A 22,831-nucleotide genomic window follows, 5' to 3' on the forward strand; every position below is an offset into this window, starting at 1 on the left:
GATGAGTTTACTTGAAGATGATAAAGAATACATTGATGAAGTAACAGAAGCCTTGCATTGCGGCACAACAAACAATCTTAGAAGACTTTTTGCTACATTACTATTATAATATCTGGTTTAAGGGCATAATTTATTTGGAAAGAATCCTAAGAGTATTTAAGTGATGATATTTTACGTATAGACGAAGACTTATTACGCAACGTAGTGGTAAATACATATTTAATCAAAGCTCATACAAAAAAAAAGTTAGGACAAAAACCACAAAAAAAATTAATTTCACCGCATCTACAAAATAAAAACAAATACATTCATCACTTAAAAAAGAATACAAATTTATATTTACTAATATCTAAAATTAATTTTATTCTTTTAATTCATAATAAATTTTCTATCAATAAACATAAAAAAACACAAATTTAGAAAGAAAAAATATACACGATAAACATAAATGAATAACCTCCGTGCGATGCACGGGTAAAAGTACTAGTATATTATATATGCATTATAATATTATTTTTTTATAATATTCTATTTTGATCATGGGTATATTACGCCAAATATGATATATTGATTAGTTTACGCTTAAATATGTTGGAGGTCCCTCTAAAATAGGGGTCCTTTGGTTAAGGCCCCTACAAATTTTTTTGGGTGGAATAAACCCCTAATGTGAAAATAATATATAGTGATAAGCCCCTGCCGTGAGGTTCCGTTTAATTTCTGATGATTCTTGAAACGGCGCTGACGTGGATTATATTTTGTGAAAACTATTCAATTAAAGAGGGTGTCACGTAAGTAAATTAGGGTTGAAAAAAAAAAAATCCAAAGTAAAAAACTCTAGTACGTTTGGGGATTTTACTTGGTTTTTTACTTTGGGTTTTTATTTTTTTTTATTTTTTCAACCCTAATTTACTTACATGGCACCCTAATAATTTTCACAAAATATAATCCACGTCAGCGTCGTTTGCAGAATCATCAAAAATTAAACGGAACCTCACGGCAGGGGCTTATCACTGTATATTATTTTCACATTAGGGGCTTATTCCACCCAAAAAATTTGTAGGGGCCTTAACCAAATGACCCCTATTTTAGAGGGACCTCCAACATATTTAAGCCATTAGTTTATATTGGAGAATTTTGGATAATCTGGGTATAAGGGAAACTAAATTTCTATATTAAAATTTGAAAAATATACTTTAAATAATTGGAAAACTAGGTAATTATAATTAATTTGTTAAATTAAGAATATACGGTTACTTGAATTAGTTTGTATATATTCTTTGATATGGTTTTTTTTAATTAGATATCTATAATAATATATATAAAAGAGAAGTTTTTACAACCTTGAAGATAAAATAGTAATTTAACAATTAATTACACTATATTAGAAATTTGATTATGGTTATTTTGGTAAAATTGCAATTTATTTTCCTAGATTCAATCACACAGCCGTCCGTTTCATAGAAATCTCATTGTCTTTTTGCCTTCCCGAATACATTAACTAAGCTTAATTGTAAAAATCAATGCTCTCATTCATAGGTGATCCTAAGTACTTTTTAAGAGACCTTCAATCTTCTCAAATTTTGTAGACCTTTAATCTTCTTCAAAACTTAAACTAGAGGTATAAATACCCCTTTGATGCTTACTTTTTCATCGGTTTTCTTCCGCATTTATTTTTGCTTCTTATTTGGTTTAAAGTAGATTCGATCATTGACCCTTCAAGCTTGATCAAACTCTCAAATGGTGAATGCTCTTTCACTATATCTTTTACTTTTTCCTCATATTTTATCATTTTTTTATCTTTTGCAAATTTTTTAAAAAGTTGGTAGGTTTATCAACTCTTGAACTTCTATTTTTCGAATATCATGTTTAGTTTTTGTTAATTTTAGGTTCAAATTTTGCGAGTGAAGAAGAGGACAAATGAGATTATTATATAGGAACAAGATAAGCAAGACAAATGTGTTTAGAATCATGATTTGAAAGGTAACTAATCAATTTGTATTTTCTTCCTTTAAAATGTAGGTCTTTTAAACATTCATACTTGAATTTACAAATTGTTATTTTGTTGGGTGAGGACTCAACTTGCGACCATTTTTTGGCATGGCTTTGAAACAGAAAAAAAAAAAGAATTTTTATTTGGAATTTGGTTTAAATAACCAAGATGAAGAGCTTTTACTGCCATAGCTGAACAATTTGAGAAGCAAATTGAATTAACTAGGAAAGTGCATCCTATTAAGGGGTAATTGCTGCAACAGTGATGATACGAATGATGAGTATGATCAACCTCCAAAATTATGACTGTTATCTTAACGTGTTGTGGTATCTATTCCTTTACTATTCTTATGCTTTTTTTATCCTTAAAAAATTTAATATCATTGCCTCTCATCTATATATCTTTCTAACCTTGACAACATTTTTTTTGGGTTAAATATATCAAGTGATTTGTTCTATTGGTACAAGAAAAAAAGGAGATGTCCAACTGTAATAGAGACACATACATCTTTAAATGTGAATTAGAAAAAAATGAAATAGACATTGGTTGAAGAACCCAACCTTACTTTCAAGGTTTTGTAAACTCATTGAAGAATATTGAGAACTCTAGGGGCTAAAAAAAGTCTCCATAGTACATAGCATGCTATGGAAGATATAAAAGTATGGTGGACAGTAAAACGAAACAAGAAGGAGTAGTTATGCAGAAAAATGTTAAAGAGACAAGTGTATCAATTTGAATTACTATAAAGTCTAATCCAATGTTAAATAAAAAAAGTTTACTTGAATTTGATAGAAGAATGTCGTTTAAGTTCATTGGTATATTGTTTCTTCTTATTTATATTATTAGTAAAAGTTGTGCATATTGAAAAAAATATATATTTAATAACATAATAGAAATTTAAGGCTAAAATTGAAACACACAATTTAATATGTATTATTTTAAACAAAAAAAATTAATAGTTATAATGACATTATAAACAAGATGTTCATTTAGTGAAAAAACTCTTTCCATTATAACAGTTTCATTTGAATAACTAAGAACAAAATTAATACTTCATTTTATAGTTCATAGTTCTTAAAAAAATCCCAAACAATTAATTAGTTTATTCATCATGGAAAAATATAGGACACATAGTCATGGTTATAACAGCAATATTAAACTTTCTTCCATAATAACGAACCACTTAATTTAATGGCTTAATAATCATTTCCAGTACATGTAAATCATTGGTTTCAATATCTATGTAAGTTTTCTTTGGCCTTGGTCAAGGTATTCCAACAACGGGTAGTTGTGAGACTAATTTTTCGCTATACGGTCAACGCAAGAGTTTTTCCATTCACAAAAGTTAATTTCAAACCCTCAACCACTTGCTTAAAGGATGAAGTGTCAAATAAGTATGCAAACAAACTTGGTTAGAAAATATCTATCTATCTATCTATCTATCTATACTATATTATAAAAAAAGAGTTTTTGCAGCCTTGAGGGTAATTTTGTAATTCAATAAACGATTGAACATGAATGATAATTTTTGTATGGGTAATTTGGTAAATCTCAATATAATTAGTTCAGGATTTAATCTTGGCCGTCCTTCCCTTTCAATCTTTCAATCTCTGCCATTTGTTTCTTTTCCATTTTGCCTTCAGTATTTCGCTGGCACTTATTATTGTATGTCACTTTCGTTTCCACCTCTTCTAACAGCATCCGTTTTCGATTCCCTCTTCAATTTTTCTTCCGTTTTCGATTCATGCTCTCCCACTGCGTCTGTTAAGAACTATTTCATCCCCAATCTTCCATCACCACATCTCGCTTCCACCACCCAGTCCCAGTGAATCCGCTGCCAAACCCACCTTCCACCTCCATCAAACCCAAATTGACACAACCTCCTTCAATTTAGGTTTCATGCGTTGATTCTTCCACTTCTTCTAAAGCCCCCATTCAATCTGAAATAAAGGGGAGTTGGGTTTGGGGCCTCCCCTATGGGGCTGCGCGCCCCACCCTTTTTTTTTAAACCCAAAAGTACCCTACGGAAAGGTACTTTCCGTATTCAATTTAACTGAATACGGAAAGGTACTTTCCGTATTATATTTTGATGACTACGGAAAGGTATTTTCCGTATTTAACTCTGACAGGATTCCCCCTTTTTCCACCATTACTCCTCCCTCACCAACCTTCATCAACCTCTCACCAGCCCCCCTGAACCTCCTCAATGCCTCCAGACCACCCTCTCTCTCACCCTCTCCTACCTCACTTTCATTCCCAAGCTCTCCACCACCATCCACTCCTTCATTTCCCAAGCTCTCCACCACTACAACAAGTGTTGTAGTAGAGGTAAGTCTATGTGTTTATTTGTTGTTATTTTGTAGGATTAAGTAGTGGAAGTAGTTAGATTAAGTAGTTTAAGTAGTTAGATTAAGTAGTTTAAGTAGTTAGAAGGATGGGTTTTTGAATTCTGAGTCGTGATATAATACGGATTGTTATCTTCCGTATTGAATAGGGAAAGGTACTTTCCGTATTCAGTATGGAAAGTAACAATCCGTATTCGGTATGGAAAGTAGATTTCCGTATTGAGTATGGAATGTAACTTTCCGTATTCTCTTCCAGGGATGACAGATTCATTTTTCTTTGGTGAGTCACAATTGATTGAAGCTGGATTTCACAATGGTCAACCTGAAGAGGCCACTACAGAGGTGCCACCACCAGCATTTGTGCCCCCGTGTATAAGTATAGATGTCTCGCATTTATTTGCAACTGATCAGGTATTCTTTGAACATATTTTTGCATTGTTTTGAGAGTGTAATATATCAATTCTTATTATGTCTTGATCACCCTTGTAATCAATTCTTATTATTATAACAGATTTTCCCTACCCGTGATGATCTTATCAATTGGGTTCATGGAATTGCGATTGAAAATGGATATGTTACGTTGATCACAAAGTCAGATTATGGTGGGAATGGAAGCAGAAAAGCTTATGTCATGTTGGGGTGCGAGAAGCATGGTAAATATGTTCCTTATAGAGACCCTGACCTTGTTGAAGGGACGAGATCACAAAAGACAGGTTGTCCTTTTAGACTAAAAGGACGACCTAGGAAAAATGGCATAGATAGAGATTGGCGGCTAAAGGTGATGGAAGGTATACACAACCATGAACCAGCTAGGTCACTACTTGGGCACAATTTTGTTGGTCGTCTAAAACCCGGAGAGAAGGAGCAAGTGGGAAAAATGACAAGGAGTTGGGTTCCACCGAGAAAGATGTTGTTGACTTTGAAGGAAAACAATCCTTCAAACTTGACTACCATATCTCAGATTTATGGTGTTTGCAAGAGGTTAAGAAAATCCCTCCGCGGGGGATTGACAGAAATGCAACACTTGTTGAAGAAGTTGGACGGTGACAAGTATGTCCACTTTGAAAGACATGAGCCTGGATCGGAAGTCATTAGGGATGTATTTTGGGCTCATCCAAATGCTATCAAACTGTTCAACACATTTCCATATGTAGTGATTATGGATTGCACATACAAGACAAACAAATATGCAATTCCCTTGCTTGAGATTGTTGGACTGACTTCCACAGATAAGACATACTCCATAGCCTTTTGCTACATTGTTAATGAGGGCACAGATGACTACGTTTGGGCACTGGAGTGTATGAAGTCTCTATTAGCTGATCAAGCCATGTTGCCTAAGGTGATTGTTACTGACAGGGATCTTGCCTTATTGAGTGCTGCTAAGCAAAGCCTTCCTAACACTACACATTTATTATGCTTGTGGCACATCAACAAGTGTGTTTTGGCAAAGTGCAAACTCTATGTTGGCACAGATGATTTTGCTGAGTTGGTTATGATGAAGTGGGCAGAGGTGGTGGATGCTGCAACAGTTGAAGAATTTGAAGTGAAATGGATGCAATTGTTTAATATGTGCAAGGCAAAATACAGCAACTTTACCTCCTATTGTTCTACTACATGGTTGGTTCACAAGGAGAAATTCGCCAAGGCATGGACAAATCATGTGATGCACTTTGGAACAACAACAAGTAACAGGTAAAAAAATTACATGAGCTTAATTTATGCGTTGTTTGTTCATTTGATAGATTGTTGTTAATAAGATATCTATTTGTTGTTTGCAGGGCTGAGGGTGCACATGCCAGTTTGAAGAAGATGTTACGGGATTGCAAGGGTGACCTGGCCACTTCATGGGATGCGTCGCATAGTTTGACATGTAATCGACATACTGAAATATTAGCATCGTTTGAGCGCAGTATTCACAGAATTGATCACATTTTCATGTTCCCATTTTACACAAATATTAGAGGATTTGTGTCAAACAAATGCCTGCAGCTCATCGACGATGAACATATAAGAATGAAGTCCTACGGCGGATGCGATTGCTTGTTGAGAGAGACTCATGGACTACCTTGCGGTTGTGAACTTGCAGGTCACCGGTCAACCACTCTCTTGTCAATTAATTCTATTTGTTATTGAAAGTGACACTTTTGTGAACTTGCAGGTTATGAAAGAATTCCATATGAGTCAATTCATCCATTCTGGAAGAGACTGAGTTGGGAGCATGTACCTGAACCTGTTGCAGATACTACCAGCAACCATATTTGCGGCATGAACCATGGAGATATGCAACCAGAAGTTGAGGCATTGACACATTATTTCAGTTCTTTGGATACTGGAGGGCAGAGTATGGTAAGGAGGAAGCTTCAAGCGATCTATTGTCCTGAAAGCAGTTCACTTTGTACTCCTGCGGTTAAGATAAGGTCCAAGCGCACTCTTAAGGCGAATGAGAAAATACCACCTAAGAATAAAGCAATAGGATCCTTGACTCGTGATCTTTCAGGTTTTGAACATGTTGATAGGGAGATCAGAGAGGCAAAGAAGGTTTCACAACCACCAAAGAAGAAGAAGCGTGTGAAGAAGTCTGATACAAGCTATTTCATGGGTCATTTTCCAGCCTTTTTCCACCCATATATACAAACAGTTCAGAATGTTGAGGATGATGGTAACTGTGGCTATAGAGCCGTTGCTGCATTACTCGGACTACCATCATGTGAGGAAAGTTGGTCATGGGTTAGGGCAGCGTTGATAGAAGAACTTGAACGACACAGAGGGTTGTATGATGAAATGTGGTCCAGACATGTGGTTAATGCCTTACATTCCCGACTCACTCTTCCTCCTGGTGATCCGGCTACCGAGGATAAATGGATGCAACTGCCAGAGATGGGATACCTTGTAGCAACCAGGTTCCAAGTGGTTTTCATATCCATCTCCTCTACGGGTTGTTGGTCATACCTTCCACTAAGAGGAGAAGGTCCACCGGATGTACATCCTGTTATAGCTGTTGGTCATGTGATTAATCACTTTGTACAGGTATTTTTTGATTGAGTACACTAATATCCAATTGGTGAATTGATTTGTTGTATTTGCAAGTTATCTAATTTTATTGTTATTCTCTATAATGTAGCTCCATCTAACTCCTGGACATTCTATGCCGCCAATTGCTCTCCAGTGGGAACGGTATGTTGATCCTACATCAGTAAGCTGGTGCGCCCCATATGGTACACGTTTAGGAAGATTCACATCAGAATACGAAGCTTGGCTTGTTACTTTTGGTGTTCCTCTTATTCACCAAAGCTATGTAGACATCACCTCAGATTGACACCACACTTTTGTGTGATATTCATTTGTAAACGCTCTGTAATATTAATCTGATGGGCCTTGCCTTTATGATGTTCATTTGTTGCTTTTAATAATATTAATTTGATGGTCATTGTTATATTGATGGGCCTTATTATTTTGAATCAGCATCAGGGATAATTAACATAGACAACCACTCTGTCATCAGAGTCCTGTCATTTTCATCCACCCCATCATCAGAGTCCTGTCATTTCCAACCACCCCATCATCAGAGTCCTGTCATTTCCAACCACCCCATCATCAGAGTCTTGTCATTTTCATCCACTAAATGACGAACTTGAAACCTGACATTACTATCTACCACCAACCAACCCCAACCACACTTGTATTATCCACCAAACACCATAAATCTTTTGACCATTCTGCTATAAATCTCTCTGGGTTCTTTATTCTTCTTCATCCTTTTCTTCATGTCTTGCTTTCGAAGATAAAAAAAAAACAATGGAACAAGACTGGGATGCATTAGTCCGCCGTTGCAAACGTCAAGGCAGCACTTCTAGCAGCTCTCGTCCTCTCATTCATGGGCCAGCTGGCGCCGTCCAGGCTGCCATGTATGGGCGTAGATCCAACCCTAACACACTACTCATTCCGACCCAAGAATTTGTGAGGCGTGCGCTCGAAGACAGATCAACCGAAACCGATCCTGATTTCAATTCAAATGCTTGGCTTACAGCCCTGCAATTGGTGGAATCTGCCACTCCGCTGGGCACAATCACAACGAATGTTGAGAGAGTAGAGAGTGTTGTTGCTGTTATTAAATCATGCACTCCCAATGGTTTCGGAGATGCCAAAGTTACCCTCAAGGTATTTGCTCGCTTTTGTCCAGCTTCTTTAACCGTCAATTTGTTGTCTCATTTTCTCTCACGATTGCATTGATTTAGGACCCTACGGGCACCGTTGACGCTAGCGTCCATCGCAAGGCCTTCACTGACGGGGAATTTAGGAATGTCATAACTGTTGGATCTGTTCTTGTTCTCCAAAAGGTCTATTACCTTAAACATTAATCTTGCTTCCTTTGAACAAGTACGCATTAATCTTTTAAATTTGCAATTTACTTGCAGGTTGCTGTGTTTGCACCGAGTAAATCTGTTCGTTATCTGAATATAACGTTGCCCAACATAGTCAAAGTATTTCCACAGGATAGCGGACCCCACGACTTCATCGATATCACTGAGGATTAATTTTGTTTTCGTGTTGCTTTTGAATAATTTCGTGTACCCTTTAAACTGTTTGCCATGAATTATTTATGTTACTTATCCTGCCTTTGATTATTTACGGTGTAGTTATACGGGTTTTTTTCAATACAAGAGTCGGCATATAATGAGTGAAAATAGAAAGCATGATTAATATAAAGAGAGTCCTAATACAAAGAGTCACATGTCATAATATAAAAATACAAAAAAAATATACAAATATACAGTCAATCACTCGCCCCGACCCCTACCGGCCCCTCTACGACCTCTAGGTCCACGGCCTCTGCCTCCACGCGCACCCTCTGCAGGAGCACCCTCTCCACGGGCTCTGCCTCCACGGCCTCTGCCTCCACGCGCTCTGTCTCCACGACCTCTGCCTCCTGCAGCTCTAGCTCCTCGGACAGCAGCAAAGGCTACCCCCTGGGTACCAATGAAGGCATTGGATCTAATAAGATCCAGCGCCCTCTCAGTGAGGGATCGGGAATGCGTGCCCTCTGCAGGAGCATCTGGCACCTCGAGTGACTGCTCCAACAAGTCCACGGCCCGACGCATAACAGTCTGCAAAAATAATGTAGATACATTAGATACAAATAAAATATCATGAACAAAAAATCACAATTGAATGGAAAATAAAATTCAAACTTACCACTGCACTGAACTCCTCCCTCCTATCATCAGGGATGATGAACCGATGGGACACAGCGCTGTACCACCTCATGTAATCCTCCACAGCCTCTCCCGGATATGTAGCGGGGATCCCCTGAGGGCGGAGGTGCGGCGCAAACTCAGCAAAGGCAGCATCTGCGGTCTCAGCAAGGGACCCAGACGTCTGGATCTCAAAGGGGTGTCGAGGGACATCCTGTATGAAGCCAAACTGGCGCAGAACCCTCTCTAGTAGATGCCGTCGAACAACACGGCCAAATGGCGACCGGATGTAGCCAGAATACATGGCCCTCGGATCCCGTGGTCGATGAGCCCGATGGTCCTCAAATGGGGTCCATATAACGTCATCCACCGTCAGCTCATCGAGCATGACTCGCCTCTCATCAAGGCCTGCATGCCCGACCCGGGACATAGCCCACCGCCGCGCCCTAGGCTGGTCCTGCGAGTACTCCGGATCCGCCCTACGGATAATGACGCGGTCAGAAAGGTACTCGTAGACCCATCCTAGCAGGAGCGAGCTAAAACCTCCCATCTGGGCCGTCCCCCTCCTGGACGCTCGACTAAGCTGGTCGTATAGCGTAGCGAGCGCAATCGCGCCCCACGCGTACTCGCACACTCGACCAAGATCCTCCAACATCCCTATCCAGTAGACGGTCGTATGGTAACCTCCGCTCTTGCTAGCAAAGAGCGTGGCGCCTAGCTGGTTCACCAGCCAAATCCGTGCAGCGTCCTCATATCGGTGCTCTACAATGAAGTGAATTAAGTTAATAGTTTATAACAATACAATAATAATAGATACAAAGACAATACAATAATAATTAAGACATACCCGCCAACGCAGCCTCATACCGGGTCTGCAAGACCCCAAAGCGAATAGTCTGGGACCTATTCGTATCAAACTCAGCCTCATAAATACCAACAGATCCTCCCATCAACTGAGCACAGAGCGCTGCACACTCGTCCCTCTCCCCCCTCCCAGGCGTATAGAACCTCGACCCCATGGGGAGATGGAGAAGAGCCGACACGTCGTCCAAGGTGATAGTCATCTCCCCGAACGGCATGTGGAAGCTACTAGTCTCCTCATGCCATCGCTCCACAAGGGCCAAAATAAGGCCTGCATCTGTCACCGGGTAGCTGCAATAGGGTAGCTGATGAAGACCCGTCTGCTCAATCAACTCTCGAACCCGCCTGTGACTGTCTGAATCACCATCACAAGCAAGGTTCCAAACCTTCCCCCCAGCTGTGGCCACCTTCAACTGTCGACGGTCCACATACCGCTCGTCTGTGCGTAGGAGTGCATGCCACGCCCAGGGAGCCTTGTGATCAGCATAATGGGTGAGGAGCGATAGCTCAACAGGCCCCCCCGGAAACGGCGGCAACCTCTGGATCAGGTCCTCCTCGCCACCCTGTGCCCCCTGCTCCCCCTGCTCTGGCGGCAGGACATCAGCATCAACAGTAGGCGGAGGAATACTATCCTCGTCAGATCCTCCCATGCCGGATGAGGCCTCGCCTGATGACTCCTCGCCGGAAGACTCCTCGCCTGAGGACTCCTCGCCTGATGACTCAACCATGGGAGAGGGCGGAGAAACAACTGTAGGTATCTCAACCGTGGGAGACGGCGGATAATCAACCAGAGGAACCTCAATCATGGGAGACGGCGGAGAAACAACTGGAGCTGAAGCCTCCACCGCCTGAGAGGTTGCAGCATGATCGTCGCGCCGGCTAGAAGCATGTAACCGCCGGTGTCTATCCTCAGTAGCCCCGACATCCTCACTAGAAGCATGAGACCTCTTTCTGTTCTTCATTCTCACTATATATTCAGAGCAAACATTCACTATATATACCATTTCAGCCATAGACAGAAACATGATGCAAGCAAATGGAAAATTCCTAGAATTTTATAAGTACATAGATGATAATCGGATCTTCTGTGGATTATGCATGCTTGGATCAACTTTTATTTTCCTAATAATCAATTATGGCATCTAGAAACTACTCACAAATGCTTTGGAAACCTTCTATAATTGATTCTGAACCCAGAATCAATTATAAGTGTTGGGTTTGGTTCTGAGATGAATACGGAAAACGTTTTTCCGTATTCAATACGGAAAACCATGTTCCATACTGAATACGGAATACCATTTTCCATATTCAATACGGAAACCTGTGATCCGTATTTACCCAGAAACGCCATTAACGACAATGAGCTATCGGCCCTAAACCCAAACCACATTCAAGACATTTCAGCCAACAATACCTCTACACAAGCAACAATCGACTACCCTAGGGTTCAATGATTAACATAATTTCAAGTTAAATGGGGAAAATCCAAAAATCCTTACCTCTAGGTTTCAATTCTGAGAATGGGGTTGTGAAGTGCTTTGATGGAGATGATGGAACCTTTCAAGTACACGGTTCAAGCAAGGGGAGCGACAGAGATCGAAGGTTGAATAGGGGAGAAGAGCTTGGCAAAATACGGAATGAAGTTTGAAATGGGTTTGAATAAACCCTTGCCGGTTTACATACTAATATAATACGGATATAAGACTTCCGTATTGAATACGGAAATGTTGCTTCCGTATTCTATTAAAGGGGGGCGTTCCAGTAATTTCCCCACTTTAAGTGGGGCGGGGAGCCCCATAGGGGGCCCCAAACCCAACTCCCGAAATAAAGGCTTGCGAGGCTCTTTGCTTTTCTGATATTTGTTGAAGGTTACTTGAGAAGTCAATTTCTGAAATGGGTCTATGGAGCGGACGCGATCGGAGAGCAACCGATTGGGAGTAGCAGCAAAGAAGGGAAGCCAGGTGCCTAGAAACTTTGAAGAGTTTTGAGGCTCAGCAGGTTAGTAGATTGGTTAACACGAATCTCTTTGATTATTAGTCAATCAGATTTTCTATTACATTATCTCTTACCATATGCAACTGTTATTGTAAACATCTCAGTTTATTGTAATTTTGCTGCTTCAATAACTCATAAGTTAGTAGTCCAAAACCCCAGATTTGGCGGTGGCAAGCAGAAGAAGAAGGTTTGCTTTTCTCTTCTTCTTTTTTTGGTTTCATTTTTTCCCCTCTCCTTAATGTAATTATTGCTTGACGGGGGTAATCAGTTGGATTTATTTTATTATCCATGATGGGTGCTCAGATAATTTTTTTGGACTACAGGTACATCCAACTTCATGTTTTCATAGAAAGACTATACGCTGTAAGTTTTCATGTTTTTCCAATTTCTTTCTTTTGTGGGCTTAGGAATTAGGATACCCAGTCATTTTATTCCTTCATCAAACATGGGGTTCAAGGAAACTGATAAAGATGACATTCTTTTTGTAGTTTTGTTGAACCACTCTACAACAAATGATGAATACAATGGAGAGGATTGTGGAGCGTCCCTTTGGTTATAGCAGCACTTCACCTTTGAAGGCTATAGAAGTCGAAGTACTTCAAGCATGAATCCATAATGAAAGGAAACAACAGGATAGCAAGAGTTTTTTGGCCAGTTTTGGTGAAACTTTTGCAGGGTAAGTAGCAGCAGTAGCCTATAACAGTACACTGCAATTATATTTATCCAGAAACAAAAGCATGGAAAATAAACAAAAGTGCTACTTATTAAATGTAAAATCAAATTTCGAAATGCAGGGGTAGTAGAGAAAAAACTCCATCTCTTGAAGCATTCCACAAAAAGCATAACCGTGGAGATGATCAGGAAGTGGGGTTCCTGGCGGCATAGACAACCATGTTCCTGCAAGAGCCTGTCAAATATGGAGATGGAAAGAAGAAGGTTCACTTTACTCTCTTTTTTGTTTTTTTTCTCCCCTAAATGTTGAACAGAAACATGGTTGACATTTTCACTTAAGCTATCGGTTGTAATCAGGTTGGTTATACTTTTAGCAGAACTATCATGGCTGTACATGTATCTAATTTTTTGCAGATTAAGTTTTGCACTGTTGTCTTATATATTGATATCAATTCTTTATTATAAGAAGTAATCTCCAACTAATCTTGAATGAACTGCAACTTAATTTTTTTTCCCTTTGAGATCACGTAATGGTTCTTATTATGAGTTCAATTGATAATCACATAAGAAACTTTTAAATATTTAAGAGAAAAGCTTTCATATCACTGTTGCCTCCTCAGTTTTTTTAGCTGATACTAATCCTCTTTAACATAATATGTTTGCTTGCTTAGTTTTTATATTTAATTTGGCATTTCCGGGTAAACACTACTCTTTGCATAATTATTAATTAGTCTAAACATTCCATATGATTTTGATGAATGATAACCAGGTGCCACTTACATATGCATATTTTTTTTGGGTAAGCACTTACATATGCATATGTTTAGCCATTAAGAAACCTTCAGCAACTGGTGCAATGCATTGTTCAGCTATTGGCAAACGCTTTAGGAATGATTTTGTGTTTTCAGTTGAGGTTATGATTTGAGTTTAAATATTATTTATGGTTTTTTAAATGAAAATGTTAGGGGTATGTGGGTAAGTGATTCTGTTGCACTGGATTGTGCTTCGCATTGCAACTGGATGTTCATGTGAGAGAATTGTTGAGGTGGGCTTAGTTGGAGTGAGAAGATTGTTCTCTTATATGAAGTAAGCTCCCAAAGTCTGCATTTTTGCTTGTCTTGGTTTAATTTGTATAGAACTATTTTAGTTCATTTTCATTATATGCTTCATTTTACCTATATGAAATTCAGTGTGTTTTTGGGAGGACCCTTTTGTGTCCCAAAAGAATATTACCAGAATTAGCAGCTTCAGTGAAATGGATCACATTTTTTTCGCTTTTCTTAATTTTGCTTGATTGGTGTGTGTCAGGATGAGATTTTGTGCTGTTTAGAGAAACACTGTTTGAGAAATGGTATATCTAAGAGTCACTTTTTTTGGAATCTTAAATGGCAACATCTAATCTGTAATTAAAACTTTTCATTGATTCTTGCCTTCTTTTTGTAGCCCTTGCTGTCAAATATAAGCGTGACTCACTGTGTATGGAGTTGCAACACCAAAATAAAATGTTGTTTTGGTAATGGCTAAAATAAAATGTTGATGGTATATTTCTATTGCATCACTACATCTGAAACTAATTGTGTAAAGTGTAGTATTTCAAAATGTGAGATGCCACAAAATATTTTGTCTTTCATGTATGCAGAAAAATATAACATTTTATTTACGAAAAGTGTTCTGTTATGAATTATGCAGCTGAATCAATGAAACCAATCCCCCTCCCATGTAAGCTGAAATTTATTAGATAGAAAATATGTTAGTTTGAAAGAAAATGTTATTAATTATGAAGCTGAATGAATGCAGCCCCTCCCACTCCATGTAAGCTGAAATTTACTAGATAATAAATATTTTAAGTATGAAAGGAAACCAACAAGCAGGTACCTATGCTTAGTAAGATTCAATTAGGATAGAAGTGTTCTCATTGAAAAAGCTATTTTAGTCGTTTATTTAAATAGAAGAATAATCGTACCAAGCTAAGCTATCTTTTTGGCATCTTTTTGTGTTATTGGAGGTTTTTTCCATTTCAATGTTATGGGGTTTCTGGTCCTTCTGTTTTGCTGCCATCAGTTATTATATAAGTAGCAGCTGAAAGAGTTGCTCAATTGGTTTATTCCATGCTTTCTTCCATATTATCACAAAGTTTGTCTAAACTTTACATTGGATTTTGTTAGTGGGGGGTGTATATTGTCATGAAAGTGAATCATGTCATGGTAAATTTCCCTTCAATTAGTTAGTGCGTCATAAATTGGTAATATGGGTTAACAAATGCTTCATAGTGAACTTAGGAGAATTGTTCAGATTCTTTGGTTCAGAACCTGTTGAGACTGGGTAACAGTGATGTTGATGTATTAATATTTAATACTTGGAAGAAGAAATGCACCCCTGTTGTGTAGCCTCCAATGAACCAAAATAGACATTGCCTTTGTGGTCGAACTCTTTTATGAAGGGGAAAAAAAAATTCAGAGAAGCTTTAACATGATTTTTGTATGTAGGTTTGTTTCTTTTTTCCTTCCTTCCTTTCATCACGGATATTTTAGTTTTCATGAGTGTTGTTAGAAGGATGTTTCTACTGTAGTGTTTTTAAAATTCTTTTCACTTTTATATTTGTTTTAGTTTTTGAATTTGTTTTTTATCAAATGTACACAAGTTTTGTGTTGTTCCTGTCTCTGATGATTGATAGACTGCACCATTACATAAGAGAGCTTCGTTTACTCAGGAAGGCCATGGAAGCGGTTAAGAAACCAAGTAAAAGTTTTGAGGATGATAAAAATGGCAATGCTGAGAAGCATAAAGCACTAACAGAAGAAATTGCCACATTGAAGTCTAACGTTAAGAAACTGGAATCTCAATGTGAGGTGAAAGGAAATAACTAATAAGGCTGGCTTTGGAATCTGAAGTAGAGGCTATTAATGTTGAGAAAATTTTCAATTTATTTATATATGAACACACTTGAAAGATTTGTCATGGGTACAGGGGAAAAGATACAATTTTGGAATGAGTTAGGCTTAAACATGTTTTAGGTCTCTCTAAAATCATGATTCTTTGGTTTAGACTTAAAATATTTTCCAGAGATGAAAAAAAAAAATAATAAATTAATAAATTTTGCAGGGATGAAAAACTTATTTAAGTCTATTTTTTATTAAGAACCGAACAAGCGAATAAACATTTCAATTATTTTGGTGCAAACCATTTAAATTTAAATTGTTAGATGGAAATTTACAATTTTATGAAATTCTTATTAATACTTTTTAAATTGGAGGGCAATCAGCTGGATTGTGTAATGATACACATCTGATTATTACTCGAATGAGAACATATATTTTGGAATAGAGGTTATATCCAGAACAAATAGTGTTCATAACAAGATTAACATTAACTCCATCAGATAGGGGAATTCCTTTCAAATTTAAAAGGAGACAATTTCCTATAGTACTCTCTTTTGTCATGACAATAAACAAAAGCCAAGGACAATCATTAAAAAAAGGTGGGATTATATTTGTCAAAATCAGTGTTTTCACATGGCCAACTATATGTAGCATTCTCTAGATCACGCATTGTAAATGATCAAAAATCCTCATTTTGCGATAGTGACAAAAATTCTCATAGTACTTCAAATGGAGTTTACAAAGTAGTATTTTGCAATGTCATATGATGAAGATCTTTTACATGAAATATGAAACAATTCGTTCTCAGTTTTATTCTTAATGTAATTATTATAATTATAAAAAAAAAAGAAAAAATGATTCAGTGTCTATTAATCCATAAAATATCTTTAAAAATAACACATATTTAAAAAATTCACACACAAAAAAAAATGAATATCCCCGTGCATCGCACGGGTAAAAAATACTAGGGTTAAATATGTTTTTCGTCCCTGGACTTTCAGCGAGTGCTGGTTTTCGTCCCTTGCCAGCGTAAAAGCTGATTTTAGCCCTTGAATATAAGGAAAATAGCTGGTTTTCGTCCCCGCCGGAGTGGTGGCGTTGACCACCGTCTCCACATGTACTGGTGAGCTTACGTGGTCCTTCCACGTCAATTAATGAGGCTGAGGTGGATTTTTTTTCTTTTTTCATTTGTTTTTTTTTCAATTTCATATCATAATTAATTTATTCTTTTTCTTTTTAAAATACAAAAAAATTAAGTAAAATTAATTAACATAAATAAACAGAAATACTTAAATCCTCATCTTTTTATCACCAGTTTAAAAAAAATAAACTTTTTTTATCTTCAAGAGATCTTCATCTTCATGAGAGACATACACACAGACTGAAGAAAACGTTCTAAAAAACTTCCTCTCTTCATCTTCTTCTTCTTCTTCTTCTTCAAGTGTTTTCCTTGTTTCCAAACCCAGAAATTAACCCAATCCAAACCCAAAAAATCCAAACCCATAAACCTAAGATGTAGAAGAGGAACAAAAGCTAATATCCCTATATTCTTCATTCTCTTTCAACTTGGATATTTCTTCTCCATCAAAACCTCTAGTCCCCTACCACAAACCTCAAATTTATTTACTCAAAAAAACCCCAACCGTAATCCCCACCCAACCCATAACCAAGAACCCCCACCCAAAACCTGGAACCAAAAACTAAGAACCCAAAAACCAGATCTTGGCTTGCTAACATGCCCCACCCCACCGCAACTCCCCACCCTCAGCACTTGCAACCCCAATCCAACCCAGAAATCTCAACCAATCAGCATCACACGTATCAACACCCAAACCCTCCACCCCCACCTCAACCTCACCCAAATCGAGCCACCCCAACACATAGCCACCACCCTCAACCCCAACCCACACAGATTGAGCCACCCCGACACCACCGAACCCAACAACCAGTGGAACAAGCAGAGAAAAAATCAAGAAAAACGCCAGAAGAAACAGAAAGTTCAGAGCTTTGACTTCGAATTGAAGAACAAACATGGACCGGCCACTGTTTCCTCGTTCTTTATCTTTTTTGTTATCCCAGATCTGGAGCTTATTTTTCTTCCAAACCCAGAAGAAAAGGCGGTGTTGGCTAGTGGTTGGTGGTGGTGGCTCGCTAATGGAGTTGTTGTGGTGGTGGGTGCTAGGGTTGGGAGTGGTGAAGAAGAAAAGGAGGAAGAAGAAGAGGAGAGAGGATGGAGAGGACGTGATTCTAATCTGATGAACCTAATGGTGATTTTGTTTTTCTATTTTTTAATTACTTTTTTTTGTTTTAAAAATAAAAGAATAAATAAATTATAATATGAAATTGAAAAAAAAACAAATGAAAAAAGAAAGAAAAAACCACCTCATCTGCCACGTAAGCTCGCCAGTACATGTGGCCACGGTGGTCATTACCACCACTCCGACAGGGATGAAAGCCAGCTATTTTCGTTATGTTCAAGGGTTAAAATCAGCTTTTACGCCGGCGAGGGACGAAAACCAACACTCGCTGAAAGTCCAGGGACGAAAAACATATTTAACCCAAAATACTAGTATGTTATAAAACTAAAATGTTATTATTTATTAACATATTTAAAAATAAGAATATAAGCATGAAAATATTGGTTATATATTATGAATTAATATCATTTACGAGAGCTATATATAAGTTAGAAAATTTAAAACTTTAAAGAATAGTTAATTCAAATCTCACCTCAAGGTGCCTAATGATGACACAAAAATAAAGAATTCTGTGAGTCAAAAACTTTTCCACTTCTACAATCTCAATAACATGTGGTTATTATTATGTAGAAAGTATAAAATAAAATTGGTACGTCATTTTTGAAAATTAAAAAATAATTTAATTTGAATAGTAACAATGTAATATTAAAATTTAAAAAGAACGAAAAAATTATGTCTATTATGTGTGGTTAAATTGTGTTTATTGAAAAATTTAGTGGTTAATATATCAGTTAGGAATTAAAAAATCATGATTAATTTGTTAGAATTTAGGTTAATTCATCTACTTGATCCTGTCTTTGTCTCGCCGTCTGAAATTAGTCTCTCCCCGGAAAATTTGCAAATCTGGGTTCTCTCGTTTGCAATAAGTCTGGAGCAGGTCCTCGCCGGAGCCCGGGGCTCCGGCGAGGGGGTGATTTGGCTCGCTGACTGGGTTTATTTATCTGACGTGGCAAGGAATTTTTTTTTTTAAATTAATTACATGTCAGTTTTATTTATGTAATTATCAAAATATAACACTAATTAACTAACTAATCCTAATTCTAATTAACTTACTAACCCTAATTTAATGTAATTAACAAAATAAGTTTCCCCCCAAAAATAATCTCCAATTTCCCCCTAAATTAACCCAGATCCCAATTTCAAACCCTAATCAAGATCATCCTCAATTTTCCCAAATTAGGGTTCCCTGCTTCTGTTTCTTCTTCTTCTTCTCCAATTTCCTCTCCATCATCTCTTCTTCTTCACCACCCCAACCCCAACAACCACCACCCCCAACAAACTCCATTACCAAGCCACCACCACCAACCACTAGCCAACGCCCACCACCACCTACCAAAACCCCAACCTCCACCCCCACCCCACCCTCTACCACGAAGAACTGGATCTGAGTGCGACAGAGGACGAAGGAAGAAAATGAGAGTGAGAGAGCGCGACGTCTGGGTGCGACGGAGGATGAATCGCTCGCCCACCATCATGCACTCTGATTCCTTCACCATTTTCAACGCAAACCCTAACCCTGTTTCAGATCTGGGCGACTAGCGACAAGATCGACCGCATGAGTTAAGTCTCATAATGGAGTTAGAATCATTCCTCTGTTAAAGTTCACTTCTTGTTTTGTGTTCATCTTGTGGGTCTGTTTGCTCTTTATTTTGGGTGGATTTGAATGGGGATCGGGAGGAACTCGAGCGATTGGAAAGGGAGAGAATTGTGTAAATTATCTACTGGTGCTGCTGCTGATTCTGGCGGTGGGGAAGGAGGGGCTTCGTTGGAGGCTGGGTTTGGGTGGTGGTGGCTCGGTTCCTTGGTTTAAAGGAGAGAAGGTGGCTTCAAGGTTGTTGTGTTCATCTTGTGGGTCATGGGTTTCTGGGTGGTGGTGGCTCGGTTCCTGCAGAGGAGGTTCTGCAGTTTCTGGTTTTTGAAGCTTTGAAGGTTCCAGTGCTGCGGCGTGTGAAGCCTGAGGAACTTTTTCTGCTTCCTAGTTTCTCTTGTATAAGCTGTTAGTTATTCGTTTTCCTGATATTGAAGGATCAGATTCCCTGTATGTTGCTTCCTCTTGTTTTTCTTTTCCTCTGCGAGTCTACGTTACTGTTTTTTTCTCTTGTTTAACCTTTGTATTTGATTTACTTAGTAATCTGGGTTCTTGAACTTTCCTGGGTTTTTATGAAAATAATAGAGTGGAAAGTGAAATTGATGATGAGTTTGAATGGGTGTTGTTGGGAGTGAGCTTTTGGGTTTTTATTTTTTTTGAGTTTGATGATGAATTTGAAGATCTTTGATTGAAAAAGGATGAAGATGATTTTGTTAATTAGAGTAGGGTTAGTTAATTTGGGGGTAATTTGGGTAATTAGTCTGACATGTAATTTTTTTTTTAATTTTTTAATTTTTTAAAAATCCATGTCAAATAAGTAAACCCAGTCAGCGAGCCAAATCACCCCTCGCCGGAGCTCCGTGCTCCGACGAGGACCTGCTCCAGACTTATTGCAAATGAGAGGATCCAGATTTGTAAATTTCCCGGGGAGGGACTATTTCAGACGGTGAGACAAAGACAGAGACCAAGTAGACGATTAACCCTAGAATTTATACAACATATTAATCTAAAAAAGTAAAATTTGATAGTTTTAAATTTTAACATAAATTTGATATAAACTCCAAATAATTTATTAATGTTTATCTTCTAATTTAAAAATTACATAACACATTCATGATCATAATCGCAATATAAAAGAATTTCTTCCTTAATGATGAATAGAAAAAAACCTTTGCACTACAACTGTTTCAATGACATGTGGTTAATATCATAATATGTGTTTATTGAAAACTTTAATGGTTAATAACACTTAGGAATTCAAAAGGACATGATTAGTTACTTAGAATTTATAGAAAATATTAATATTACACCCTCCGTTTCAAAACTATTGTAGTTTTAGCTTTTTTATTTTGTTCCAAAACTATTGTTGTTTTACATATCCAAAAAACTTTATCTCATTCTCTTTCATTCATGCCCTCCTTTAATATTGTATCTCCCAAGTACCACCTCTTTTTTCCACCAATCATAACTCTCACTAATTAGTTGACCAATGATGTTAATTCTCTCTCTTTCATATAACTCATATTAAATAAGGGTGTTTAGGTCAAATTATTACATCAATTAATGAACTTTTAAACTTCATGCATAACCTTAAACTACAATATTTTTGGAACGGAGGGAGTAGTCCTTAACAAGTGAATATTTGTAACAAGATTTCACAGGACATGATAACATATATGAATTTATATAATATATTAATTAATATTAATATTAACCTTTAGCAATTGACAGCTCTTTCACCTACTGAAATTTTGTTTATTTTGTGTTTAATTAATATTAGTTACACACTAAATAAATAATATAATATTAGTTATAGAACTTCATGGGACATAATAAATTGTATCTTATTTATATAATATTTTAATAAATATTAATATTAATTTTTTACAATTAAAGGTAGGAGTTTTAACATTAAATTTGATATGAATTTCAAAATAAATATTAGACTAACCCTTTCACTTTCACCATTTTTTTTAAATCATAGTTAATATTAGTTACACATCAAATAATGAGGTTAATATCAGTTACATAATTACAAATGACACATATAATGAGTTTTAATAATAAATTAAATAAATAATTAATATTAATCCTTAAAAGTTGAAGGTGGTGGTTTTTATACTAAATATGATATCGATGTAAAACATAACCTTTCCATTATCCCTTTCTCCTTAAAGTTCTATTTCACACTATCAGTCCTCCCATCAATGTCATGTTATATCCTTCTTATATTTTTCTCGGAATTATGTAAAAAGGGTTTATCATTATTTGGTTCATATGAGTTAGGAAATTTCAAAGGGCACATGTATGAAGTCACTATTGGGTTGTTTGGATACCAGATTTTTGGAGCTTCTCTAACAAGTGCTTTTTATTTTCATCCAAACAGGTTCTATGATATCTTCAAGGACGTGTGTTATACGATGGACTTACTTGATGCATTGGGGTACTTTGCAGTTATCATATCAGCTTTCAATGACAGAGTTTGTTTGAAAAACACCTGATAGTATTTAGGTGATGATATTTTGCATAGACAAAGAATTTTTATGCAACGTAGTGGTGAGTACATTTTTAATCAAAGCTCATACAAAAAAAGTAAAGGCTAATCCATAAAAAAATAAAATAATTGTGTTTCTACACAATAAAAACAAACACATTCATCAAGGAAAAGACAGTTACAAAATTATGTTTGCTTATATCTAAAATTAATTTAATTCTTTTTAATTCATAAATTTTCTTTCAATATAGCACAAATTTAGAAAACAATACACAAAAAAAAAATGAGTGTTGCACGGGTAAAAATACTAGTATGTGATATAAATAAGGATTAGTATTTATCAATTGTAATCTAACACAAATTATCAATACAAAGATATATTTCTACATCGTTCTCGTCATTCTCTTTCTTTTCATTCCCTAGCTAGTGCGCCTTGTAGCTTCATCATGGATTCAGAGCAGTATTTGTAAGACCCACATTTTTTAGAATTAGTAATTAATTAATTTCCGACTCACGCCTAGGGTGCTGTGTAAGCGTGAGAAGAACCTAAACGA

General features: G+C 37.1%; 2 protein-coding genes and 1 long non-coding RNA gene across 7 annotated transcripts; 2 read left to right on the forward strand and 1 right to left on the reverse strand.

The window, feature by feature from the left end:
- The first annotated feature begins 5,083 nt into the window (after positions 1 to 5,083).
- On the forward strand, positions 5,084 to 7,376 carry LOC130735044 (protein FAR-RED IMPAIRED RESPONSE 1-like). The gene is made up of 4 exons (XM_057587217.1): positions 5,084 to 6,030; positions 6,117 to 6,424; positions 6,497 to 7,054; positions 7,366 to 7,376. The coding sequence occupies exons 1-4, from the start codon at positions 5,117 to 5,119 to the stop codon at positions 7,374 to 7,376; spliced, it is 1,791 nt and encodes a 596-aa protein (XP_057443200.1). The 5' UTR covers positions 5,084 to 5,116.
- Positions 7,377 to 8,991: 1,615 nt separating this feature from the next.
- On the reverse strand, positions 8,992 to 12,183 carry LOC130734624 (protein MAIN-LIKE 2-like). Of its 2 annotated transcripts, XM_057587132.1 has the most exons (4): positions 11,891 to 12,183; positions 10,378 to 11,358; positions 9,532 to 10,292; positions 8,992 to 9,443 (listed from the first exon to the last, which is right to left on the reverse strand). In XM_057587132.1, the coding sequence occupies exons 2-4, from the start codon at positions 11,351 to 11,353 to the stop codon at positions 9,117 to 9,119; spliced, it is 2,064 nt and encodes a 687-aa protein (XP_057443115.1). In that variant the 5' UTR covers positions 11,354 to 11,358; positions 11,891 to 12,183; the 3' UTR covers positions 8,992 to 9,116. The 2 variants fall into 2 exon arrangements, with proteins under 2 accessions (XP_057443115.1, XP_057443114.1); XM_057587131.1 differs by having other exon boundaries at positions 10,378 to 12,183.
- A 67-nt stretch (positions 12,184 to 12,250) lies between these two features.
- Positions 12,251 to 15,986, forward strand: LOC130734625 (uncharacterized). 4 transcript variants are annotated; one of them, XR_009018020.1, is made up of 6 exons: positions 12,259 to 12,389; positions 12,710 to 12,749; positions 12,875 to 13,062; positions 13,181 to 13,322; positions 14,024 to 14,144; positions 14,502 to 15,986. It is a non-coding gene; the product is annotated as an uncharacterized LOC130734625 (long non-coding RNA). The 4 variants fall into 4 exon arrangements; XR_009018019.1 differs by lacking the exon at positions 14,502 to 15,986 and having other exon boundaries at positions 14,024 to 14,481; XR_009018018.1 differs by lacking the exons at positions 14,024 to 14,144; positions 14,502 to 15,986 and adding an exon at positions 12,491 to 12,573 and having other exon boundaries at positions 12,262 to 12,389; positions 13,181 to 13,526.
- The last annotated feature ends 6,845 nt before the right edge of the window (positions 15,987 to 22,831 follow it).

The sequence above is a fragment of the Lotus japonicus genome, chromosome 1, assembly GCF_012489685.1.
Source record: "Lotus japonicus ecotype B-129 chromosome 1, LjGifu_v1.2".
Classification (NCBI taxonomy): Eukaryota; Viridiplantae; Streptophyta; class Magnoliopsida; order Fabales; family Fabaceae; genus Lotus; species Lotus japonicus.